Genomic DNA, 21042 nt, shown 5'->3' with positions numbered 1-21042 from the left:
TATATATATATATATATATATATATATATTGTAAAAAGTGAAATTTGGGAAATGTATAAAACTATGTATTTTCTGGACACAGGGAAATTATCAAACTACATTTCCCGTGGTCCAACAGGTTTCTGGTTCCGGTTCTTTGGGCGTGGGGAGGCCTACGTCTCCCTGCAGAGAAGAGATAATCTCCTGGGTTAGGGGGAGTGGTCTCTTGGCTAGCAGGCTCGGGGAGAGATGAGAAGTAACAAAATGGAGGCGGCAGTTTTGAATTCTTATAAGCGCGTGGTCTAATAACTTTCTCTATCAGCATGGCTTTAATTAAAATACTAATATATATATATTTATATTAACCTTTATTATTTTTCATATTTATATTACCAAGTGTCAAGTCATACTAGGCACTAGGGTAGACACGGAAAAGTGATTCTTGACCTCAAGTAGCTTATGGTCTAGAAAGGAAAATGAAGGGCTTAGACAAAGTAATTTCTAAATTCCCTTCATGCTTTCCTATTTTATACATTATGAAATCTAAGGGTCTTTATTAGCACATTACAGAAAGTATGATGGTGACAATTTGACTGCTATTACTGCTACTTTGAATATAACATTTTGAGTACAGCTGTCTCTCCTTTATCCATATAGAGTCAGCCACCAGTTATTAATTTAAAGACTTACAGAATTTAGTGCTGGAAGGGACATTAGAAATCATTAGACTGATCTGATCATTTTACAGTGGAGGAAAATGAGTTGCTTCTTAGCTTCCCAAATGTCACTATTCTAGTTCCCCATTACCTAGAACTTGGGCTAATTACAATGGGCTACTCTCCCCTCAAATCCATCTTTCACATGATTGCCAGACTAATCTGAGAGTTCTTAACCTTTTGTGTCATGGATCTATTTGGCAGTCTGGTAAAACATGTGGACCTCAATAGTTGGCCTTCTGTATTGCAAGAGTGTCTGAGCACCGGAAGACTTCCATTATGTGTGATTTAGTGGTGAGTCAAAAAATTACAGTACGGAACAGTGATGAGTGTAAAAGATATTTCAAGATATCTGTGACAACAATCATATCTAATGGGTTTCTTAATAGTAGCAATGCAATGATCCAGAACAATTCTGAGGAACTTATGAGAAAGAACGCTATCCACATCCAGAGAAAGAACTATGAGAGTAGAAACGTGGAAGAAAAACAACTGCCTGATCACATGGGTCGATGGGGATATGATTGGGGATGTAGACGCCAAATGATCACTCTAGTGCAAAAATTAATATAGAATATCTTATATTCTATATTATAGAATATATATAGAAATAGGTTTTGAACAATGATACATGTATAACCCAGTGGAATTGCTCATCAGCTCTGGGAGGGGGAGGGGAAGAAACATGAATTATGTAACCATGGAAAAATATTCTAAATAAATAAAATATCTGCAACAACTGCAACATGATATGAAAATGTCTGATTTCTGTTGGGGACCAAGTCACAGGTCTTGCTAATACTACTTATGTTTTGTTGCCTATATTCATAATGAAAGGAAATGCTAAAATTTCAGTTAGAGGTTACTAAAAATAAAGAACAACCCTAATGTTAGAACTGTTCTTTAACTGTATTTTATGTATATGTATGATTTTTTTTCTCATCAAAATTCAAACCCTTAGGGATTTGTGGACCTCAGATTATGAACCCTTGTTCTAATGCCCCATTTTCAAAAACCTTCCATTACCTACAGAAGTATGTTCAAATTACTTCTGGTTTTGGGTTCACCACAATATTTCCTCCTCCTGTTTTATCTGCTACTGTTTCCACAGGGTCTGGCTCTTCTCTTTACTCTGGCACTCACTTTACTCATGGTGATCTTTAAACCTTTGGAATGCCCTCCTAATTTCTTTTCTACTTTTTTCATTCATTTTCAGGGACAAGCTCAAGCCTCTTCTGCTCCATGAAGTCTTCCCTAAGGCTCATAAAGCTTTCATTACTTTGACTTCTTCCTATCATCAACCTTAATTTTAGAATTTAGGTATATCCCATCCTACACTGTATTTTAACTATTTCATATGTATATATGTATTATCTCTAGAGGACTGTAAACTTCTTTTTTTTTTTAAAACCCATATCTTCTGTCTTGGAGCCAATACACAATACACAATACTGTGTATTGGCTCCAAGGCAGAAGAGTGGTAAGGGTAGGCAATGGGGGTCAAGTGACTTGCCCAGGGTCACACAGCTGGGAAGTGTCTGAAGTCATATTTGAACCTAGAACCTCCCGTCTCTAGGTCTGGCTCTCAATCCACTGAGCTACCCAGCTGCCCTCTGTAAACTTCTTTTATATCTGCCAAAGTAACTAGCAGCAGGTAGACTTCCATCAATATTTGTTATATTGAATTTATGACCTTTTTCCATGTATTATCATAAAGCCCCTATGGGTACTGAAGTTTTCATGGAGTCTGGTTCACTGCAACTCTTTTGTACATGTTCGGCACAATGAAAGGATTCACCTATGCAGGGTAATTGAATTGAATGTCCCTATTAGTTAGAAAGCATAATACAAAGATTCAATAAACTGGAAAAACAAAGTGTATGCCTACATATTAAACATTACAAAACAAACCAAGGTATGAAAAACTTGCTTGAATAAAATTTTCATGGAAGTGATTTCTTTGCTTCCCAAGAAAAAACACTGATCATGCAATATTATGAAAGCCAATCTGGTAAAGATTATGATGAACTTCGCAAATTTCATTAGGTTAGAAAAACACTCTTATTCAAAACTCAAATCTCACAATATGAAGTGGTCAAAGACATTTGGGACATCTAATTGAGCATATGAAAAAAGGATAATTTTGTAGCTTAATTTTTTTTAAGAGAAGCTACAACTCTTCCAAGAAACAGAATTTGTTAAAATATTTCTTGAGTATCTATGTTTATGGCTCTGATGAAATCATGTGGAAGGAATATAGATGAAAAGAAAGCAATCGTCCTCAGAGATTTCATATTCTGATAAAGGAAACCAAATGTAATTGTGAAATAACATTGCAAAAGAACAGTACTTAGTCAACACAACAACCTAAAAGTTCTACCAACCCCAGACAGTACAAGTGCTATTATTCCTATTTTATAGATGAGGAAATGGAGGTCCAGAAAACTCAAGTGACTTGCCCAAGGTTACAAAGCTAGTTAGCGGCACAGCTAAGGGTAGAATCCATATCTGATTCCAGAACTAGGACATACTGTGATTTTTGAGTCTGAGTCAGGAAGACCTAGGTTTAAAGTCCAATATACAAGCTGTCCATCCACATATAAATTAGAATCTCTCAGCGTTCTGGACAATTTTCCCAAAATAATAAATTACAAATCATTTGTTAAGAGACTCCGTATCAAGAATTTTTCATACTGATGAAAAAATCAAGGGTTCAGACAAAAATGGAGGAAAGGGGAAATATAAACCTGGTCACAGTTAATTTTTTGGTGTCTATCAGTCATTCCATTTTACCTGCACAATGCTTAATCCATTTATGCTATCCTTCAATTCAACAAACACTGTCAAATACTAATGTGCTAGGTACTGGGGTCTAGATACAAAGTTTAGATTACACTTGGACTTGGACTTTATGCACCATGTAATTTATATTGGTTTGGCCTGCCCATGAGCAATTAATATTTTTCTAGTTGTTTAGATCTGACTTTATTTGGACCATATAGTTTATTTTTTATTTATTTATTTATTTATTTAGACCCTTAACTTCGGTGTATTGTCTCATAGGTGGAAGAGTGGTAAGGGTGGGCAATGGGGGTCAAGTGACTTGCCCAGGGTCACACAGCTGGCATATAGTTTATTTTAAAAATAAGGATACTTTATTTTTACCAATTACTGAACCATATAGTTTAAACAAGACTCAAAGACCTAAATACCAATGGTAAAATTGTTTTTTAATAGTGTGACCATGTTATTATGAAAGATTATTTATTTGGCTTTTCTCCTATCTCAGGAAGGCTCTGGGCAAAATTGTTTTTAAAGAAAACAAAGCAAAATTCATCTTCAGTATCCTATTCTCTTCCTTTCTTGAGCTTCTTGCTGCCTGCTATCTCTAAGTTGCTCAAATCCTCTCACTGCAGACTACACTTTCACCCTTTCAAGCCCAGAGCTTCTCTCTTTCCCTTCGAAAAACTATTCAGTCATCTCCAACATGATCCCTAACACTTTTACAAAGGTCTCCCAGAGATGTTGTTTTTGTTATCCCCCGACTGATTAGGTTTAAGCAAGAGGAATTGAAGGAGATTCTAGATATAGGGATTCATACACTGGAAAAGTGTCAACTAAAAGACTTCTCAGTTCCTTTCTTTCAGTGAGAGTTGTGATTCTAAATACATTTTAAAACCCAAGCAAAAGTCAAATAAAAGAAGGTTTTTGCACTGTTCATTCCCATTTTGTTCTTTATACTTAGGAGTTTAAAACTGGTTCTTTTTCATAATCAGAATCATATAGAAACATGGAGTCAGAAGGGATCTCAGAAATGGTTTTTAATACTGCAACATTTCTGAGAAGTGATTTAGCCTCTGCTTAACCTCTTCTAGTGAGCCCAGTCCCTGTCTCAAAAGATGCTATTGGATAATGAAAGGAGCATTGACTCTGGAATCTGGAGACCTCCGTTCAAGTCCAGCTTTTGCATTTTAGAGCCCTGGGATCTTGGACAAGTACTTCCAATCCGCTTGTATAATGCCCGGCATGCACTGCTAAACCTCTCTGCCTATTTAGCCTTCCTACCTTTTCTAAGCAGGGAAAGTGTTAAAGGTGAGGGAGAATGAAACAAAACCAGGATTTTGATTCTTCACCAGTGCTTAATCTTTTAGTCACCCAGATTTGTTTTGGCTGTGTTAATGCCCCACCTACTGGTAGAATTTGGAAACATAAATTGGGATTTTTAAACTTCTGAATACAGGAGGCTTTATCAAGTACAGGAACTATTTTACGTCGAGGAAATTTTTTTTTTTTGAAGCTATGCAAATCTTCCCCTCTATCACGTCTCCCCTTTTCACAGCAGTTAAATGTCCAGTATAAACAATAAGCTCCCAGTTCGTCGGGTCAGGGAAATGAAGGCGGTGGCGGCGGGTGTGTGTGTGTGAGATTTATTTTGATAAGACTTTGGCGGCGTGTGTATGTGTGTGTGTGTGTGTGTGTGTGTGTGATTTATTTTGATAAGACTTTGGCGGTGTGTGTGTGTGTGTGTGATTTATTTTGATAAGACTTTGGCCTGGCTCTCGTGACCCGGCGCTTTTAAGTTTAAGTTTACTTTTTGGAGTGGCATCTCGAACACAGCAGGCACATTGGCGGCTGCGGGCAGCCCAGCGTTCCGAGGAGCCCCTCCCTCCGGGCTCGCCCCGGCTTGCTTGCTTACCTGGGCTGCTGGAGGGGCTGTCTCCGGTGCTGCCGCCGCCACCACCTGGGAGTTTGTTCCGGAGCCCTGCGGAGGAGGCTGCGGAGCGCAGCGCGTGGCCGCAGCTCACAGAGAAGTTCTCGGACGCCTTCTTGGCCAACGAAAGGATGGGGCGCGACCAGCTGACGTCGTCCCGGGCTGCTGTTTTGCCCCCAGCCTCACCGCGCACCTCGCTAGTGGAGGGGATCTGGGTCCGGTCAATGATCTCGAAATCTTCCCGCGGATCCACACTCTGGGAGCCACCAGCCTCCCCTTCGGCCATCTTTACACAGTCATCTGACACCAGTCAGGAGGAAGAGGGTTTGCCGCCGCCCCAGCAGCCCGCCAACTCGCCTGCTCGCTCGTCTGCCCCGGGGCAGCAAGCGCTGCCATCAGCGCCCCAGCAGATGCCACCGAACCTTGTTCCCCACTCCACCCCCTCCCCAGGGTGGGTGGGGTGCGCAAGGCAGCGTGGACAGCAGTGAGTTTTAGGGAGAGTCTAGAAGCTGTAGTAGGAAGGAGGGAACTTTAGGGAAGCCCTCGGGAGGATGCAAGGCGGGCAAGAGTAGTTTTGGAGGTTTGCAAATGCAAGGCAGGGAGGAGTGAACTTGAGGGGTCTCAGAGCCAAAGTGATTAGGAGTGAGCTTTAGGAGCGGCCTTTACAGATTATTTAGGCAAGAGTGAAAATTGAGGCAAGAATGCATTTCAAATGGGAGTTCTGGGAGCCGACTTTGCGGGTGGTTTCCCAAAGCTTCGGTGTGATGGTGTTTTATTTTATTTGAAAAATTTTATTTAATTAATTGATTTAGAATATTTTCCCATGGTTACATGATTCATGTTCTTTCCCTTCCCTCCTCCCACCCCGCTCCCGTAGCCAAGGAGCAGTTCCACTGGGTTTTACTTGTGCCATTGATCAAGACCTATTACCCTATTTTTAATATTTGCATTAGGGTGATCCTTTAGAGTCTACATCCCCAATCATATCCCCATCGATCCATGTGATCAAGCAGTTGTTTTTCTTCTGTGTTTCTACTCCCACAGTTCTTTCTCTGGATGTGGATAGTATTCTTTCTTATAAATTCCTCAGAATTGTCCTGGATCATTGTATTGCTGCTAGTAGAAGTCCATCACATTCAATTGTGCCACAGTGTATCTGTCTCTGTGTATAAGGTTCTCCTGGTTCTGCTCCTTTCACTCTGCATCAATTTCTGGAGGTCGGACAAGTTGTGATGGTGTTTTAGGGCAGGTCCTTTGTTGTGATGTGGTTTTGGGTCATTCTTCATTGATATAAGTCTAACACTTTAGTTTTTTTTTTAGTTTGTTTTTTTAGGTAAAATAATTAAAACAAATGAATAGGGAAAGGGATTTAGGAGGTAATTTCAGGAAAGAATGTAAACATTTGGAATGAGAGTTGTTTAATTTTTCATATTCAGTTTTGTAAGATTAAATTTAATATCCAATAACTCCAAGTATTTTATTTTATAAGATTTATTAATCACTTGACGAAGAGGAAATAGAAAGAACCTGAGTGAAGAGAAGTTTTCCCAAATAGGAGAAGAGCCCTAAGGGGATGGGGTACAGAAACTTTATCTTGAAAATGTTAGGCAAGTGGAATTCTGGGAGGTAGAATCCTGAAGTACAAAATTCCATTTACACAGTTTTGAGCTGTTAGGTGTGTCAGTGGATAGAGTGCCAGGACTGGAGCCAGGAACTCATCCTTGTGAGTTCTAATTTGTCCTCAGACACTATGTGACCCAGAGGGAATCACTTATCCTGTTTGCCTCAATTTCCTAATCTATAAAATGAGCTAGAGAAGGAAATGGCTTCATTATCTTTGTCAAGAAAACAAAGAAGAGTGGGACAGGTCTAAACAACAACTTGTATTTATTGCCTAGCACAGTGGGGTACTTTAGTGTCCACTTAATAAATACTTGATTATTTTTTTTGTAAGAGATGAGGGAGTTCAATTTTCCTCTACAACTCCTAGGGCATGAACTATCATCTTCCTAGTCCCTCCCTAGGTGTTCAGGGAAGATTAGCATGGTGTGGTATAAGGGCTTGCTGAGCCCTTTTCAAGTTTGGCTTCCTTCTTTGGTGTCCATCTGCCACTCAGCTCTTACTTGTGACTACAAGAAGCTATAGCATGCCTGGCAGCCACACCTTGGTAAAACTGTCTAGACCAGGTTGTGGGTATCTGACAGGCTTCACACCTATGGCCGGGTTAGAGGGGTGTGTCTATTTCCCTCATTGGAAGGGACAGATGAGAACTGTTTGTACCCAAAACCATGAAGGTGTCTAAAACAGGTGCTGTGGACCCCAGAGAGCTTTGGTCAGGCATTGAAGATGCCAGAGTCATCCAGAGCCAGAGCCATCACCAGGCAGCTTGACTTTTGTTTTACCACTGGCCTCACATGACTGGAAGAGAGAATGAGACCAACAGTTTTGGGCACCTCTGTCTCTATTAAATGCAATTTATGCATGAATCAGGATATCAGCTGTGATGTCATTGGCCCTCTTTGAAGTACAGGGTGAAGGACTACATAAATATCAAGCAGAAGCAGATAATCCTTATTTTGCAAAATTATAAGAATGAATAGGGCTATCTAGTTCTTAATTTTGGGGCTCAGAGTAAGTGATCATTCCAAGATCACTCAGTAATATGCAACATAAGAGCAGAATAAGTAGTCAAGCCAACGAAACCCATTTTAGGCAAAACATGCAACATATCTTTGATATAGTGTTTGGCATTGATTAAGTAATGATAGTTCCATTAATACTCTGCCAAAGTTTGCCATGACCCTTTGGCCCTAGGGGTATCACAAGGTTCTCTGTGACAGTGAAAACAATGTTGCTGTAAAATGCCTTTGAATTCTGTGTAGGGACAATACCTCCAAATAGTGCAAAGTGCCCCAAAGCTTACCATAGCTTACTTTATGATGACATGGTCCTGGCAGAGGTTAATTCTGTTAATGCCTTAATTTTAAGAGTTGTCCATTACTGGAACTCTCTTCCTAATTAGGTAGGCAGTGAGCTTCCTCTCTCTGCAGGTATTTGGCATTAAGTCAACAAGCTTAGGTTTCAGGTACTGTGCTAAAAGCTGGAGAAACATAGAAGGGCAAAAACCTTGACCCTTCCCTCAAGGGGCTTACATTTCAGTGGAGAAGTCAACAAGCAAATAACAGGAGCAAAATGTATAGAGTTGTTGGAAGGCAATCTGAGAAGGAAAGGCAAGAATTCTGTGACTTTGTGAGAAAGTAGTTCTACAGAAGGGCTCTCTTTACCATTCATACTATATGTTGATTACTTTGTTTCTTTATACGAATTTTTAAGAAATAAAAATGCCAAGTTCAGTTTTTACTCTGTAACTCTTATTCTCAGGGGCCAGCTAGGCAGTATAGTGGATTGAGCTCCCAGCCTGGAATTCAAATCTAGCCTCAGACACTTACTAGCAGTATGACCCTAGGTAAGTCACTTAACCCCATTTGCCTGTGTTTCCTCATCTATAAAATGAGTTAGAGAAGGAAATGGCAAACCATTCTAGTGTCTTTGCCAAGAAAACCCTAAATGGAGTCATAAAAAGTTGGTCATATCTGAAAAGAAACTGAACAAGTTATTCTCATACTTTATTGGTCTCTGAACTATAGCATTCCCAATTGGCCCTTACTCTACATATTATTCCTGGCTACTATTTCCCCCATTGTTTCTTGATACCACAAAAAAGTCAGTTTCCCTTTCATTCCCCTTCCAGCCCCCAAAACTAGAAGGAATGGGCAGAAGATACTGTTTTAGCTTGGAAATTAATAATGACATTTTAAATGAGTGGCAAAAAACAGATAAGGACATCACTCTGTAAAATGAAGGAGTTGGACTAATTATCTCTTAAACCCTTTCCAGCTCTAAAACGATAATCCTTTAATCATCACATAAACAAGGTCAGAGGCCAGCCTTCTCTTTGTTAAGGATTCTTTTTCAGTGAATGACTGACAACAGCATAAACTCTGAGGTTTGGGCGCCATCTTGTGGAATACAAGTTCTGACCAGTTTCTAGCAGTCTTTCCTTAGCTGATTTGGATATGGGTTCCAAGGCACTTGAGAGAGAGAGAGAGAGAGAGAGAGAGAGAGAGAGAGAGACAGAGAGAGACAGAGAGAGACAGAGACAGAGAGACAGAGAGAGACAGAGACAGAGAGACAGAGAGAGACAGAGACAGAGAGACAGAGAGAGACAGAGACAGAGAGTAAAATAGGGATTGTGGATCTAGTGCTGGAAGTTACTTTAGAGGATATCTAGTCTTACCCCTTCGTTTTACATATGAGGAAATTGAAATCTAGGAAGATTTAAGTGAGTTTCCCAAGGTCACAAAGAGGCAGGATTTGAACTACAAGCTTTTGACTCAGGAGTGAGGATTTTTTCCTTTGTACCATGCAGTCGAAGAATGGGCCTTGGGACTAGAAATACTTTTGGGATAAAAGAGGATATGAGGAAGCAAAATATATATACCCCTAAATTGCCACTTTAAAAAAAAGCCATATATATAATTTTATTTTAAATATTTTAGAGGGAAACGTGTAAGCATCACTGATGTTTTTGTTGTTGGAATATCATTCACATCCAGTGGGAATACTTATATTTTGCATGAGTTTGAGAAACATGATTTTATTGGATTTAATTCACATACTGTTATGATCATTGAGGGACTTGATAGAAACGATGTAATTTGTTAAGAAGAGTAAAGCAAAAAGCCCTAGATGGTAGAGGAGCTTTAAACCTTCCTTTGGTATAAACAGGAAGTCAGATAATACAACTAAACTTCCTGTAGAATCCCCTCAACCAATCACATTATGGTTCTTCAGGAAGACTAGCCTCCTGGTATCAATTGATGTTTAACTGATGTTAACTAAATCAATATTATTAGAATATCAATGATGATCNGGATTATATGTAAATTATATAACATGACATGTTATATAGCTATATAATATTATGATATAATACAATGATATATTATAAAGTTATATAATATGTAACTATATGATACAGTCATATATTATGAAGCTATATAATACACAACTATATAATACAATTATATATTATAAAGCTATATAATGTACAAGTATATGATATAGTTGTATATTGTAAAGGTATGTAATATATAACTATATGATACAATGATATATTATAAAGCTACATAATATGCAATTATATGATACAGTTATATATTATAAAGTTATATAATAGACAACTATATAATACAATTATGTATTGTAAAGCTATATAATATGCAACTATATAATATAGTTATATATTATAAAGCTATATAATGTACAAGTATATGATACAGTTATATATTATAAAACTATATGTAACTATATGACACAATTATATATTATAAAGCTATATATAAGTATGTAGTACAACTATATATTTTATAGTTTATATACAAATGATTGTATATATACATATATAATAAATAACTATAATTTAAACTATATGTTATATAGTTTAGGTACAAATGACATATATCACATATAATACATAACTATTTTAATATAACTATACAATATAGCAACTTTATGTCATATAGTTTATATGTGAACTATACAAATATATAATATGCAATATATAATAGTTATATAACTATGCAATATATTTATGTTATATAATATATGATATATAACAATATGATAAAACTATAGTTTATAATAAATTATATAATACAAATTATGTAAATAAACTCATTTATTTGATGTCATTTCTATATTAGATATTCTAATGAAATGTCTATTTTTGTTATTGTTTATTTTATTTATTAATATTAGATATGATTATAATACATTAATATTAAAATTTTAATGAAATATCTATAATTTAAATTATACATTTAAATAAAATATCTACAAGATAGATGCTATATTTGAAGGAAATCAGGAAAACCAGAGTTCAAATGCCACCTCAGACACTTACTAGCTATGGGACTGTGGGCTAGTCATTTAACCTTGTTTGCCTCAGTTTCCTCAACAATAATATGATTTGGAGAGGGAAATGGCAATCGACTCCAGTTTCCCCACCAAGAAAACCCCAAATGAGGTCACAAAGAATAAGTCATAGCTAGTAATGGCTAAACCAGAATGAGAGTTTCCTAGCCTATAAAATGGAGATAACCAGGCAGTACAAAAATATTTATTAAGCACCTACTCATGGTGCCAGTTACTGAACTAAGTTATAAGGATTCAAAAGGCACTTTTAATGGCAATATTCAGTCCCTGACTCCCACCCCCACTCCAAGAACTCACAATAGCATCTATTCACAGGTTGTTGAGAGAATTAAATGAGAGACTGGGTAAGATACTAGATTAATGTTAGCTACTATTACTAGAGCATTTAAAATTATTTCCACGATCTCATTTGAACCTCACAATAACCATGGGAGCCTGAGACTTTAGGCCTTATCCCCATTTTACAGATGAATATGTTAAAGCTCAGGTGACTTGCCCAAGGTCACACAGCTAGTAAGAGTTAGAGATGGGATTTGAAGCCCAGGTCTTATTGACTCCATCCAAGACCCAAACTGTAGCTATCTTGCTATTCTCTCTGGTATATATGACACTGTGTTAGGCACTGAGAGTACTAAGATGGTAAATAAAACCCGGCTTCTGTCTTGTGCCTTTGCTTACCAGCTAGTAGACCAGATAAACGAGGCTGGTGATGGGCTAGTATTTGACTAACTTGGCAAGAATGTTGGGTTTCCAAGAAACATTATTTGGGCCATACCATATTCTGACTGATGTAAGCAATGCACCTGAGAAGGTAGGTGTTGGGAGTTTAGGGCAGAGGTATGTGCCAGGAAGCCTTGGGGATGTGGCTTAATGATGTATTATTTGATTCTCACTATAACCCTGGAAGATAGGAACTATAGATATTTCACATAAATACGTAAATCCCTACTTTACAGATAAAGAAAATGGCGCCCTCCTCCATTTGATTTTGGCAACCCTAGAGATAAAACATATCCACAAAAAACTAAGGAAGCATGACCCAGAAGACACCATATAGGTCCTGGAATTGGGAGGAACTGGGTTCGAATCTTAGCACTGATACTACATATGTTAACCTGAGCAAGACACCTGACTCCTCCATGCCTCAGTTTCCTCATTTGTAAAATGGGGATAACAATGCAGATAGCACCCATATCATGGAAATGATATGAGGTTCAAATGATATAATAGATTTGAAACAGCTTGCCATCATGAAACCATTATATAAGTGCCCAATTATCATTGCACAGATTAGCACATGGTAATTTGCTAGGAGATCAAGTGAATTTCAGTTCATTTCTAATAAAGACAAGTTCTTAGAAAACGGGATCAGAGCCTCAAAGACCATTTAGTCCAACCTCTTCATTTGATAGATGAGGGACATAAGACTCAAGGAAGTCCAGTGATTTGTTCAAGGTCCTGCAGGGAGTAAATGACAGTAATTTGAACTCTAGTTCTCTGATTCCAGAGCCAGAAATTTTTTTTCTTGTTCTCAGATTCTGGTCAATAGAGATCTAACTGGCCAGCACTCTACCTTTCACTGTGCTCATGTCTTGAATGCATTTTTTTAAAAAGATCTGAACATTAAAGGAATTTTCTCAGATAAAAATTAGAAATGATTGATATCAATTTTCTAGGCTACAAATCCTGATAGTCAAAAGAAAGAAATCTCTTTCGAATTTGATTTAAAAGTGAGGTTTATTTAGATTTTCAAAATAAAAAAAAATTTCCCATGAAGCAATGAACGAACACTGGACAGGTAATCTGAATACTAAGACTACCCAGAGTTGCATTCCAGGAAGGGCCATAGTGGCAAATGTTTAACCACAACTGTCTCTTTTTCTTTAAACCATTATTCATTTTCTTAGAAGTGATACAAAATATTGGTTCTAAAGCAGAAGAGCAGTAAGGGTTAGGCAGTTGGGGCTAAGTGACTTGCCCAGGATCACACATCTAGGAAGTGTCTGAGGTCACATTTGAACCTAGGTTCTTCTAACTCCAGGCCTGGCATTCTATTCACTTTGCCACTTATACTTGAGTACTTCATATGGGAGCATATATAATATAACTCACATTTGTATTTACTTTAAGGTTTACAATATACTTTCTTCCCATAAATTCTGTGAAGTGGATGATACTACTGTTATTATTTTTTCCTTTTTTAATTTAGAATGTTTTTCCATGGTTACATGATTCATGATCTCTCCCCCCTCCCCTTCCCTCATTCCTCCCCCATCCCAGAGGTGACAAGCAGTTCCACTGGGTTATACATGTATCATTGTTCAAAACCTATTGCCAAGTTATTCATATTTGCAGTAGACTGATTCATCAAAACCCTAATCACATCCCTGCCAAACTATGTGATAGATCATATGTTTTTCTTCTATGTTTCTGCTCCCACAGTTCTTTCTCTGGATGTGGATAGTGTTCTTTTTCATAAGTCCCTCAGAATTAGAGAAGTCCATTACATTTGGTTTTACCACAATGTATCAGTCTCTGTATATAAGATTTTCCTGGTTCTGCTCTTTTCACTCTGTATCAATTCCTGGAGGTTGTTCCAGTTCACATGGAATTCCTCCAGTTCATTATTCCTTTCAGTACAATAGTATTCCATCACCATCAGATACTACAATTTGTTCAACCATTCCCCAATCAATGGGCATCCCCTCATTTTCCAATTCTTTGCCACCACAAAAAGAATAGCTCTAAATATTTTGATACAATTATTATTTGGCCAGTTTTATAAACAAGGAAATTGGTAGCAAATATCAGAACCAGGATATTTGCAAGTGCATATTGGTAGTGTAGTACAATGCAAAGAAGGTGGAATTGAAAATCAGGGAGTTGGGTTTTTGCTTTGCTTCTTTAGGCCCAAGATCCCTCATCTTTATAAGGGATTATGGGAAGGTTTGAACAATGAATATACTATACCTAGGAAACTATTTTATATAAATATATAAATGTATTATATATAAACTGTATATACTAGTATTGGTTCTAAGACAGAAGGGAAGGTTTTTTTTTTTTTTAAATCTATGGATAGGCCTAGTAACCGTGTTTCTTCAACTTTGAAATGATGGAGATAGTATTAGTGGTCTGTGCTGAATCCATAGACATCAGTGTGGCATGCTTCCCAAGTACCAACTTACTTTGTAGAAAGTTATTATACAAATTTGTCATGAGGAGAGAATAACCATGAAAAAAAGTGCCAATCCCTATCCCACAATTCATTGTAATTTTACAAGCAATTGCTATATACCTATGTACATAGCCCTGGGCTAAGTGGTGGGGATACAAAGGCAAAAATGAAGTGCTTTCAAGGAGAGAGTTAGAAGTTTTGTTTTGGACATGTTGAATTCAAAATAAGCATTGGTTCTAGAATTGTGATTTCGATGGTTAAAGGGATCTCCCAGGTGAGGAACTCCCACCACTAATAAAGATCAGCACTCTCTCTGTGCAACTTTAGAGCCTTGGAGAACTGCCTCTGGAATGGAAGAGGCAGCCTGTATGGTGTCAGAAGTGAGACTTGGACTCAGGCATTCCTAACTCTGAAGCTAGCTAGCTCTATCTGATATATGCTAGCTCTGCCTTTCAGGTATGGGAAGCTGAAGGAAAACCCAAGTAGATACTTGACCTGGATCTGTAGGGTTAGAAGTCATCTGTTAGTGATGATAATTGAACCCATGGGAGCCCCTTAGAGTATAGAGAGAGGAAAAAGGGCAGGGGGGCATTGAGAGGAAAAAAAGGACCCAGGATTTCACATTGGGCTACACACATACATAAAAGATAAGACCTAGAAGATAATCTAGCAAAAGAGTCTTGGGAGCAGTTGGAGATGAGAACTAAGAGGGAGCAGATTGCTTTCTCTATCATCTCCATTCTCTAATCTTCAATTTCTCCTTATCTACTATCTTCTCCCCTGCTGCCTATATCTCTCCATCCTTAAATAAACCTACTTGATCCTACTATCTCTGCTAGCCATTATTCTATGTATCTTCTCCCCTTCTAGGATAAACTCTTTAAAAATTAAAAAAAAATTTTCATATTGCTCATTTTTGTAAGTGAGGAATCTTATAAAACCAAAACTTCCAAACATAAACCCAAATAAACAAATGAAAAATTGTTTGCTTTCATCTGCATTCTGACTCCAACAATTCTTTCTCTGGAGGTGGATAGCTTTCTTTGTCATAAGACCTTCAGAATTGTCCTTCTAGGATTAAATGCTTGAGAAAGCCATCTGTTCCTCCATTTTCTCTCTTTTCACTTGATTCTAAACCTTCTGAAATCTGCCTTCTGAATTCATTATTATTATCTTTATTTTTAAAATTTAAAATATTTTTTCATGGTTACATGATTCATGACTGCCTCCCCCCCAACCCCCCATGTCTTGTATAGACATCTTTTTTTGCATGTTGTCTTCCCCATTAGAATGTGAACTCCTTGAGGGCAGGGACTGTTTTGTGCCTTTTTTGGGCATCTAAGTGCTTAGTACAATTTTTGGCATATAGCGAGCACTTAAAAAACACTTGTTGATTCTGCTTTTTTCTGTTTTCTTTTCTCCATTGCTTCCCCCCCCCGCCCTTTTTTTCTTTTTTAGAAAAATTTTCCATGGTTACATGATTCATGTTTTTACTTTCCCCTTCACCCCTCCTTACCCCCCAGCCGACATGCATTTCCACTGTTTTTAACATGTCTCCATTGCTTCTTGAGTGACCCACTTACAAACATAGCACCTGAGCCCTTGTGGATAGTTTTACTTTTGCTTGTCAGCCATAAGGCATATTAGATAAAAACAAATATAGGAAATGAAGTAGCATAGAAAATAAAGTGACAAGAACTATCCCTTCATGTTCATATGGGGTATATTCTCCCAAGGGCTATTACATCGTTGGTGGGGAAGGGAACATGAGGGACCAGGGAACACGCATGGCCCTGAAATGTATAGGAGGGAACACACACCAGGAAATCGTGGCTAGACTTTCCTGAAGGACATCCATGTAGGGGATATGTGATGCTAGGACACATGGGTAGCCAGAGCAATTCACGCCTCAAACACTGTGGGACTGCTTATATTCTTTGGTGATATAATAACATGATTCTTGTGTTCTCTGCTGTTTATTTCATATCTGTTCTCTATTAGGTGTGGCTCTGTCCTAGGCACATAGTATTTGTTGGGCTTGTCGTCTCTGGTGGGTGATAGGTCTTCATTTCCTGTTGGCCATTGCATTGTCTTCAGTGGACATGTTTCTGCCACTTTCATGTCTCTTCCCTCTGTAATCCATTTTCCCCACAGCTGCCAAAGTGATCTTCCTAAAGTGTAGATATGACCATGTCACTCCTTTACTTAATAAACTTCAATGGCAATTGTTGCCCTGCCAAGATAAAATATAAGGCTCTTTATTTAACTTTAAAAAACAAACAAACAAAAAACAACAAAAAACCTCTTACCTTCCATCTTAAAATTAACACTGTGTATTGATTGTAAGGCAGAAAAGTAGTAAGGGCTGGGCAGTGGGGGTTAAATGACTTGCCCAGGATCACACAGCTAGGAAGTATCTGAGGTTAGATTTGAATCTTGTCTCTAGGCCTGTTTCTCAATCCATTGAACTATCCAGCTGCCCTCCTCTTTTTAACTTGTAGAGCCCTTTACAGCCTGGCACCAATCTACCTTTCCAACTTTATTATATATTACTTCCTTCCCTTCCCTCTAAGATCCAGCCAAACTGACCTTCTTGCTGTTCCCCACAAATGATATTCTTTCTGTTTCTGAACTTTTGCCCTGGCTCTCTCTCTCTTATGCCTGGAATGCACTTTCACTTCACCTTCACCTCTTAGAATTCCTTGTTCCATCAAAGCTCTGATTAAGTGTCACCTTCTACATACATGAAGCCTTTCCTGAAACTTTTAGCTGCTAACACCAACCCTCTCCCACCCCAATTTTTTTAACCTTGTCTGCATTTTATATATACCTATTTTTCTTTTGAACTCTTATCTCCTCTTTTAGAATCAGTACTAAAGCAGAAGAGCAGTAAGGGCTAAGCAATTAGGGTTAAGCAACTTGCCCGGGGTCACACAGCCAGGAAGTGTCTGAGGCAAAATTTGAACCCAGGACCCCCCATTTCTAGGCTCCATATTCACTGAGCCACCTAGCTGCCCTTGTACATACCTACTAATATACATGAGAGAATATAAACTTCCTTTGTTTCTTTGCATCTCTAGAGCCTGGCATAGTACCTGGCACATAGAAAGTGATTAGTGATCAGTTGGTCTCATGGTCACCAAATTTTTCTCTTCTACCATCTGAGCTTCATTTTTTCTGGACTATCTTGGCACCAGGTTCTTGGCACCCATCTGCCAGGGTGCTGTGGCTTGAAAACCTCTGTCTTATGGGAGCAGCTATTTAGTTCATCGTTGACTAAAGCCATGGAACCACCTAAGAGCAGCCAACAAAAGCTGGATTGTCCTAGACCACTGATGGGCAAACTAAGGCTCTCGGGGCCAGATGTGGCCCCCTGAAATGTTCTATCTGGCTGAGGGACATTATTCCTAATCTGACGAATACAATGAGTAGGATACAATACAATGAAACTTCCGAAAGAGTTGCCTTAGAAACAGACTGACAGATGAGCATTTCCTTTCCTTTGGCCTCTCTTTAAAAAGTTTGCTCATCACCATCCTAGACCAATGCTCAAGATATTCTTTTGACTCCCTGATTTGAAGTCTGGTTCCAGGCAACCATCTGAAAGGATTAGAAAGTCCCTTGTAACTCCAGATTAAATTCTAATGGGAATTCTATGTCCTCAAAACCCATGATAAGAGGAACTGTGTGGAGGCTGGGGTGATGAAGCTGACCTTAATCGCACTACTGCTCCCTACCCTCCCACCCCCTCCAAAGGCAACAAATTAGGTTGAGTAAGAACACAAGAGGCAAAGAAGCCAAGGCCATTCTATCTATCCACATTCCTGGCCCACATTCTTTGAAAAATTTATGTCTGTCTTCTATGAGCTCTGCACCTCTCCACCTCCCTCCACCCCAAAAGCCAAACCTTGTTTTTGCAATGTGTTTTGGCCAATGTCTTGCTCATTTCCTTACAAATATAAAGGAACAGATTGTTACAATTATTTCTTTTATGGCCATAGAGAATGCAAACTGGTTAGCCTAGTACAGTGACGTTGAACCTTTTAGAGACGGTGCTCCATGCCCTGCCTCCACTGACCTCCCTCCCATTAAGTGCTAGGTGTGCCCCTTACCCAACACGGGAGGAAAGAAGTGCTTCCATTGGGCTGCTAGACTGAGGGGTGGGTGAAGTGAGGAATGCCCTCAGCAAGTGTAGAGAACAGGAGGGACTGGCCTGAGCGCTCTGCTCCCCTCCAGCTCTGCCACCTGTGAACCTCTCACCTTCCCCCCTGTGTGCGCCCATTGCAGGGGTTGGGCAGAGGGGTGGGGGATGGGAAAAATGTCATCAGGAGTGGTGGAGAGGGGGAGGGGAGCAGCTCCACCCAAGTCCCTCAGCCTTTCTAGTAACAGACTTTGAGGGTGGGGAGTGGGGAGGTGTATGTGCCCACAGAGAGCGCTCTGTGCGCCATCTTTGGCACCCATGCCATAGGTTTGTCATCACTAGCCTAGTATATAAAAGCTCTTTCAACTTCCTATCCTCATCTCACAGTGCAGTTCTTCAAATATGCTTCAGGTGTTCTTGCCTCTAGTTTTTTGCTTACTCCATTCTTTATGACTAGAAAGCTCCTCCTCAACCCTACTTCTTCCTTTCACACACAAAAAGGATATTTCCCACTGTAGAAGGAACAGATGGAGTCCAAATGCAAATTGAAATATACCATTCTTTATTTCCTTCATGAATTTTTGTCTAGTGTAAGCAATATGTCTTCTTTCACAACATGGCAAATATGGGAATGTTTTATGTGATAAAATGTATGTAATCTATAACATATTCTCTGCCTTCTTGGGAGGGGTGAGATAGAGAGAGATAACATGGGCTGCAAAATAAGAAGAAATTGTATTGATATTAATTTGGAAAGAATTAAACTTATTTTTAAAAAACCCTAGTCTCAGCTCAAATGCCACTTCCTTCAAAAATCTTTCACTGTTCCCTCTGCCCTCCATTCCCCAGCTGGAAGTAGTTTCCCTCATTTGAGATACTATGATCACTTATGTCCATATTTTGTGCTCTCTACCAACCTGTGGGCTTCCTGAGGACAGAGACTGTGGCTTATCCATCTTTGGCAACATGACTTAGCATGAGATCTTGAACACAGGTCATGCCCAAGAAGTGTTAATTGAACTGAAAAAAAAAAAGTCAATATGAAAAGACAGTTCTAAGGTTTAGAAGGACACTCTATTCTTTACTGGGTCAGGTCTTTACCTTTTTGTTAGGATTCTTTAAAAACAACTCATAGTTGCTTAGGGAAATATCCAATTTCATGTCATTCCTAGAATGGATAAATACCAGGGTCAGGATGTGGGTGAGACAGACAGAAAAGATTCTAGGGGACAGAGTTTTCCATAATTCTCCTTTCCTCTCCTGGGGAAAGGTCCAAATGAGCCACCAGCAGAAGAATTCTGTATTATGGAATAGAAAGATGACAGGATAGGGAGTCAACTAGAGTCAGTCATCGGCTCAAAGCCCCATTGCTCAGGGCAGTTGGGTAGCTCAGTGGATTGAGAACCAGGCCTAGAGACAGGAGGTCCTAGGTTCAAATCTGGCCCAAGACACTTCCTAGTTGTATGATCCATTTCCTAGCCCTTACCACTCTTCTGCCTTGGAACCAATATACTATATTGATTCTAAGATGGTAGGTAAGGATTAAAAAAAAAAAGCCCCATTGCTGTGGTCAGACTCTGGACCCTTGCTCTTGATATGACCACCATCTCCCTCCTCGATTGTAGTAGAGTACAAAGGCAGCTTTTTAAAACAGCATTACATCTGTAGTCAGAATTTGCATTTGAATTTGGATTCTACTATGTAGTACCTAGATGACCATGGACAAGTCAGTTCAACATTTTGGAGCTCAGTTTCCCTACCTAAAAAGTAAATCAGATGGATTAGAAGTCTCCATGGACCTTTACAGTTTCAGCTTTCTAAGTGTATCTTTTTTTCTAATTCTGTGGGATTGTGGAAAGCAAAAGATATGTTACACTTGGTGTAGAATTGGCTATTAGCAGAGGAGAACAGAAGACAGGAAGTCTCATTCAAAGTGCAGATAACTATTTTGTACAAAATGTCCTAGGTACAGAATAAAAAATGTTCATAGATATAGCAAACATAGGCAAGTGGCACAATTATCTTTCTTTAGATAATATCTGTAACTTTGTGCCTTGGTGAAATGTTGAGTTCAACTGTACCTATATATATATATATATAACATATATATATATATTTTTTTTTTTAAATTTTAAACCCTTAACTTCTGTGTATTAATTTATAGGTGGAAGATTGGTAAGGGTAGGCAATGGGGGCCAAGTGACTTGCCCAGGGTCACACAGCTGGGAAGTGGCTGAGGCCGGGTTTGAACCTAGGACCTCCTGTCTCTAGGCCTGACTCTCAATCCACTGAGCTACCCAGCTGCCCCCACCTATATATT

At 38.8% G+C, this 21042-nt stretch overlaps 1 protein-coding gene across 1 annotated transcript in view; it reads right to left on the bottom strand.

The window, feature by feature from the left end:
• LOC123237522 (RUN and FYVE domain-containing protein 1-like) overlaps window positions 1-5736 on the bottom strand; it is a 44117-nt gene extending 38381 nt beyond the window's left edge. Inside the window, exon 1 of the mRNA XM_044664492.1 lies at window positions 5392-5736. Coding sequence (XP_044520427.1) covers window positions 5392-5692 — 301 coding nt within the window. The 5' untranslated portion in view covers window positions 5693-5736. The remainder of the gene's footprint in view (window positions 1-5391) is intronic.
• Between the last annotated feature and the right edge of the window lie 15306 nt (window positions 5737-21042).

This window comes from Gracilinanus agilis, chromosome 2, assembly GCF_016433145.1.
Source record: "Gracilinanus agilis isolate LMUSP501 chromosome 2, AgileGrace, whole genome shotgun sequence".
NCBI lineage: Eukaryota > Metazoa > Chordata > Mammalia > Didelphimorphia > Didelphidae > Gracilinanus > Gracilinanus agilis.
The sequence above is the reverse complement of the archived record's forward strand: the minus strand, read 5'-3'. Positions and strand labels throughout refer to the sequence as shown.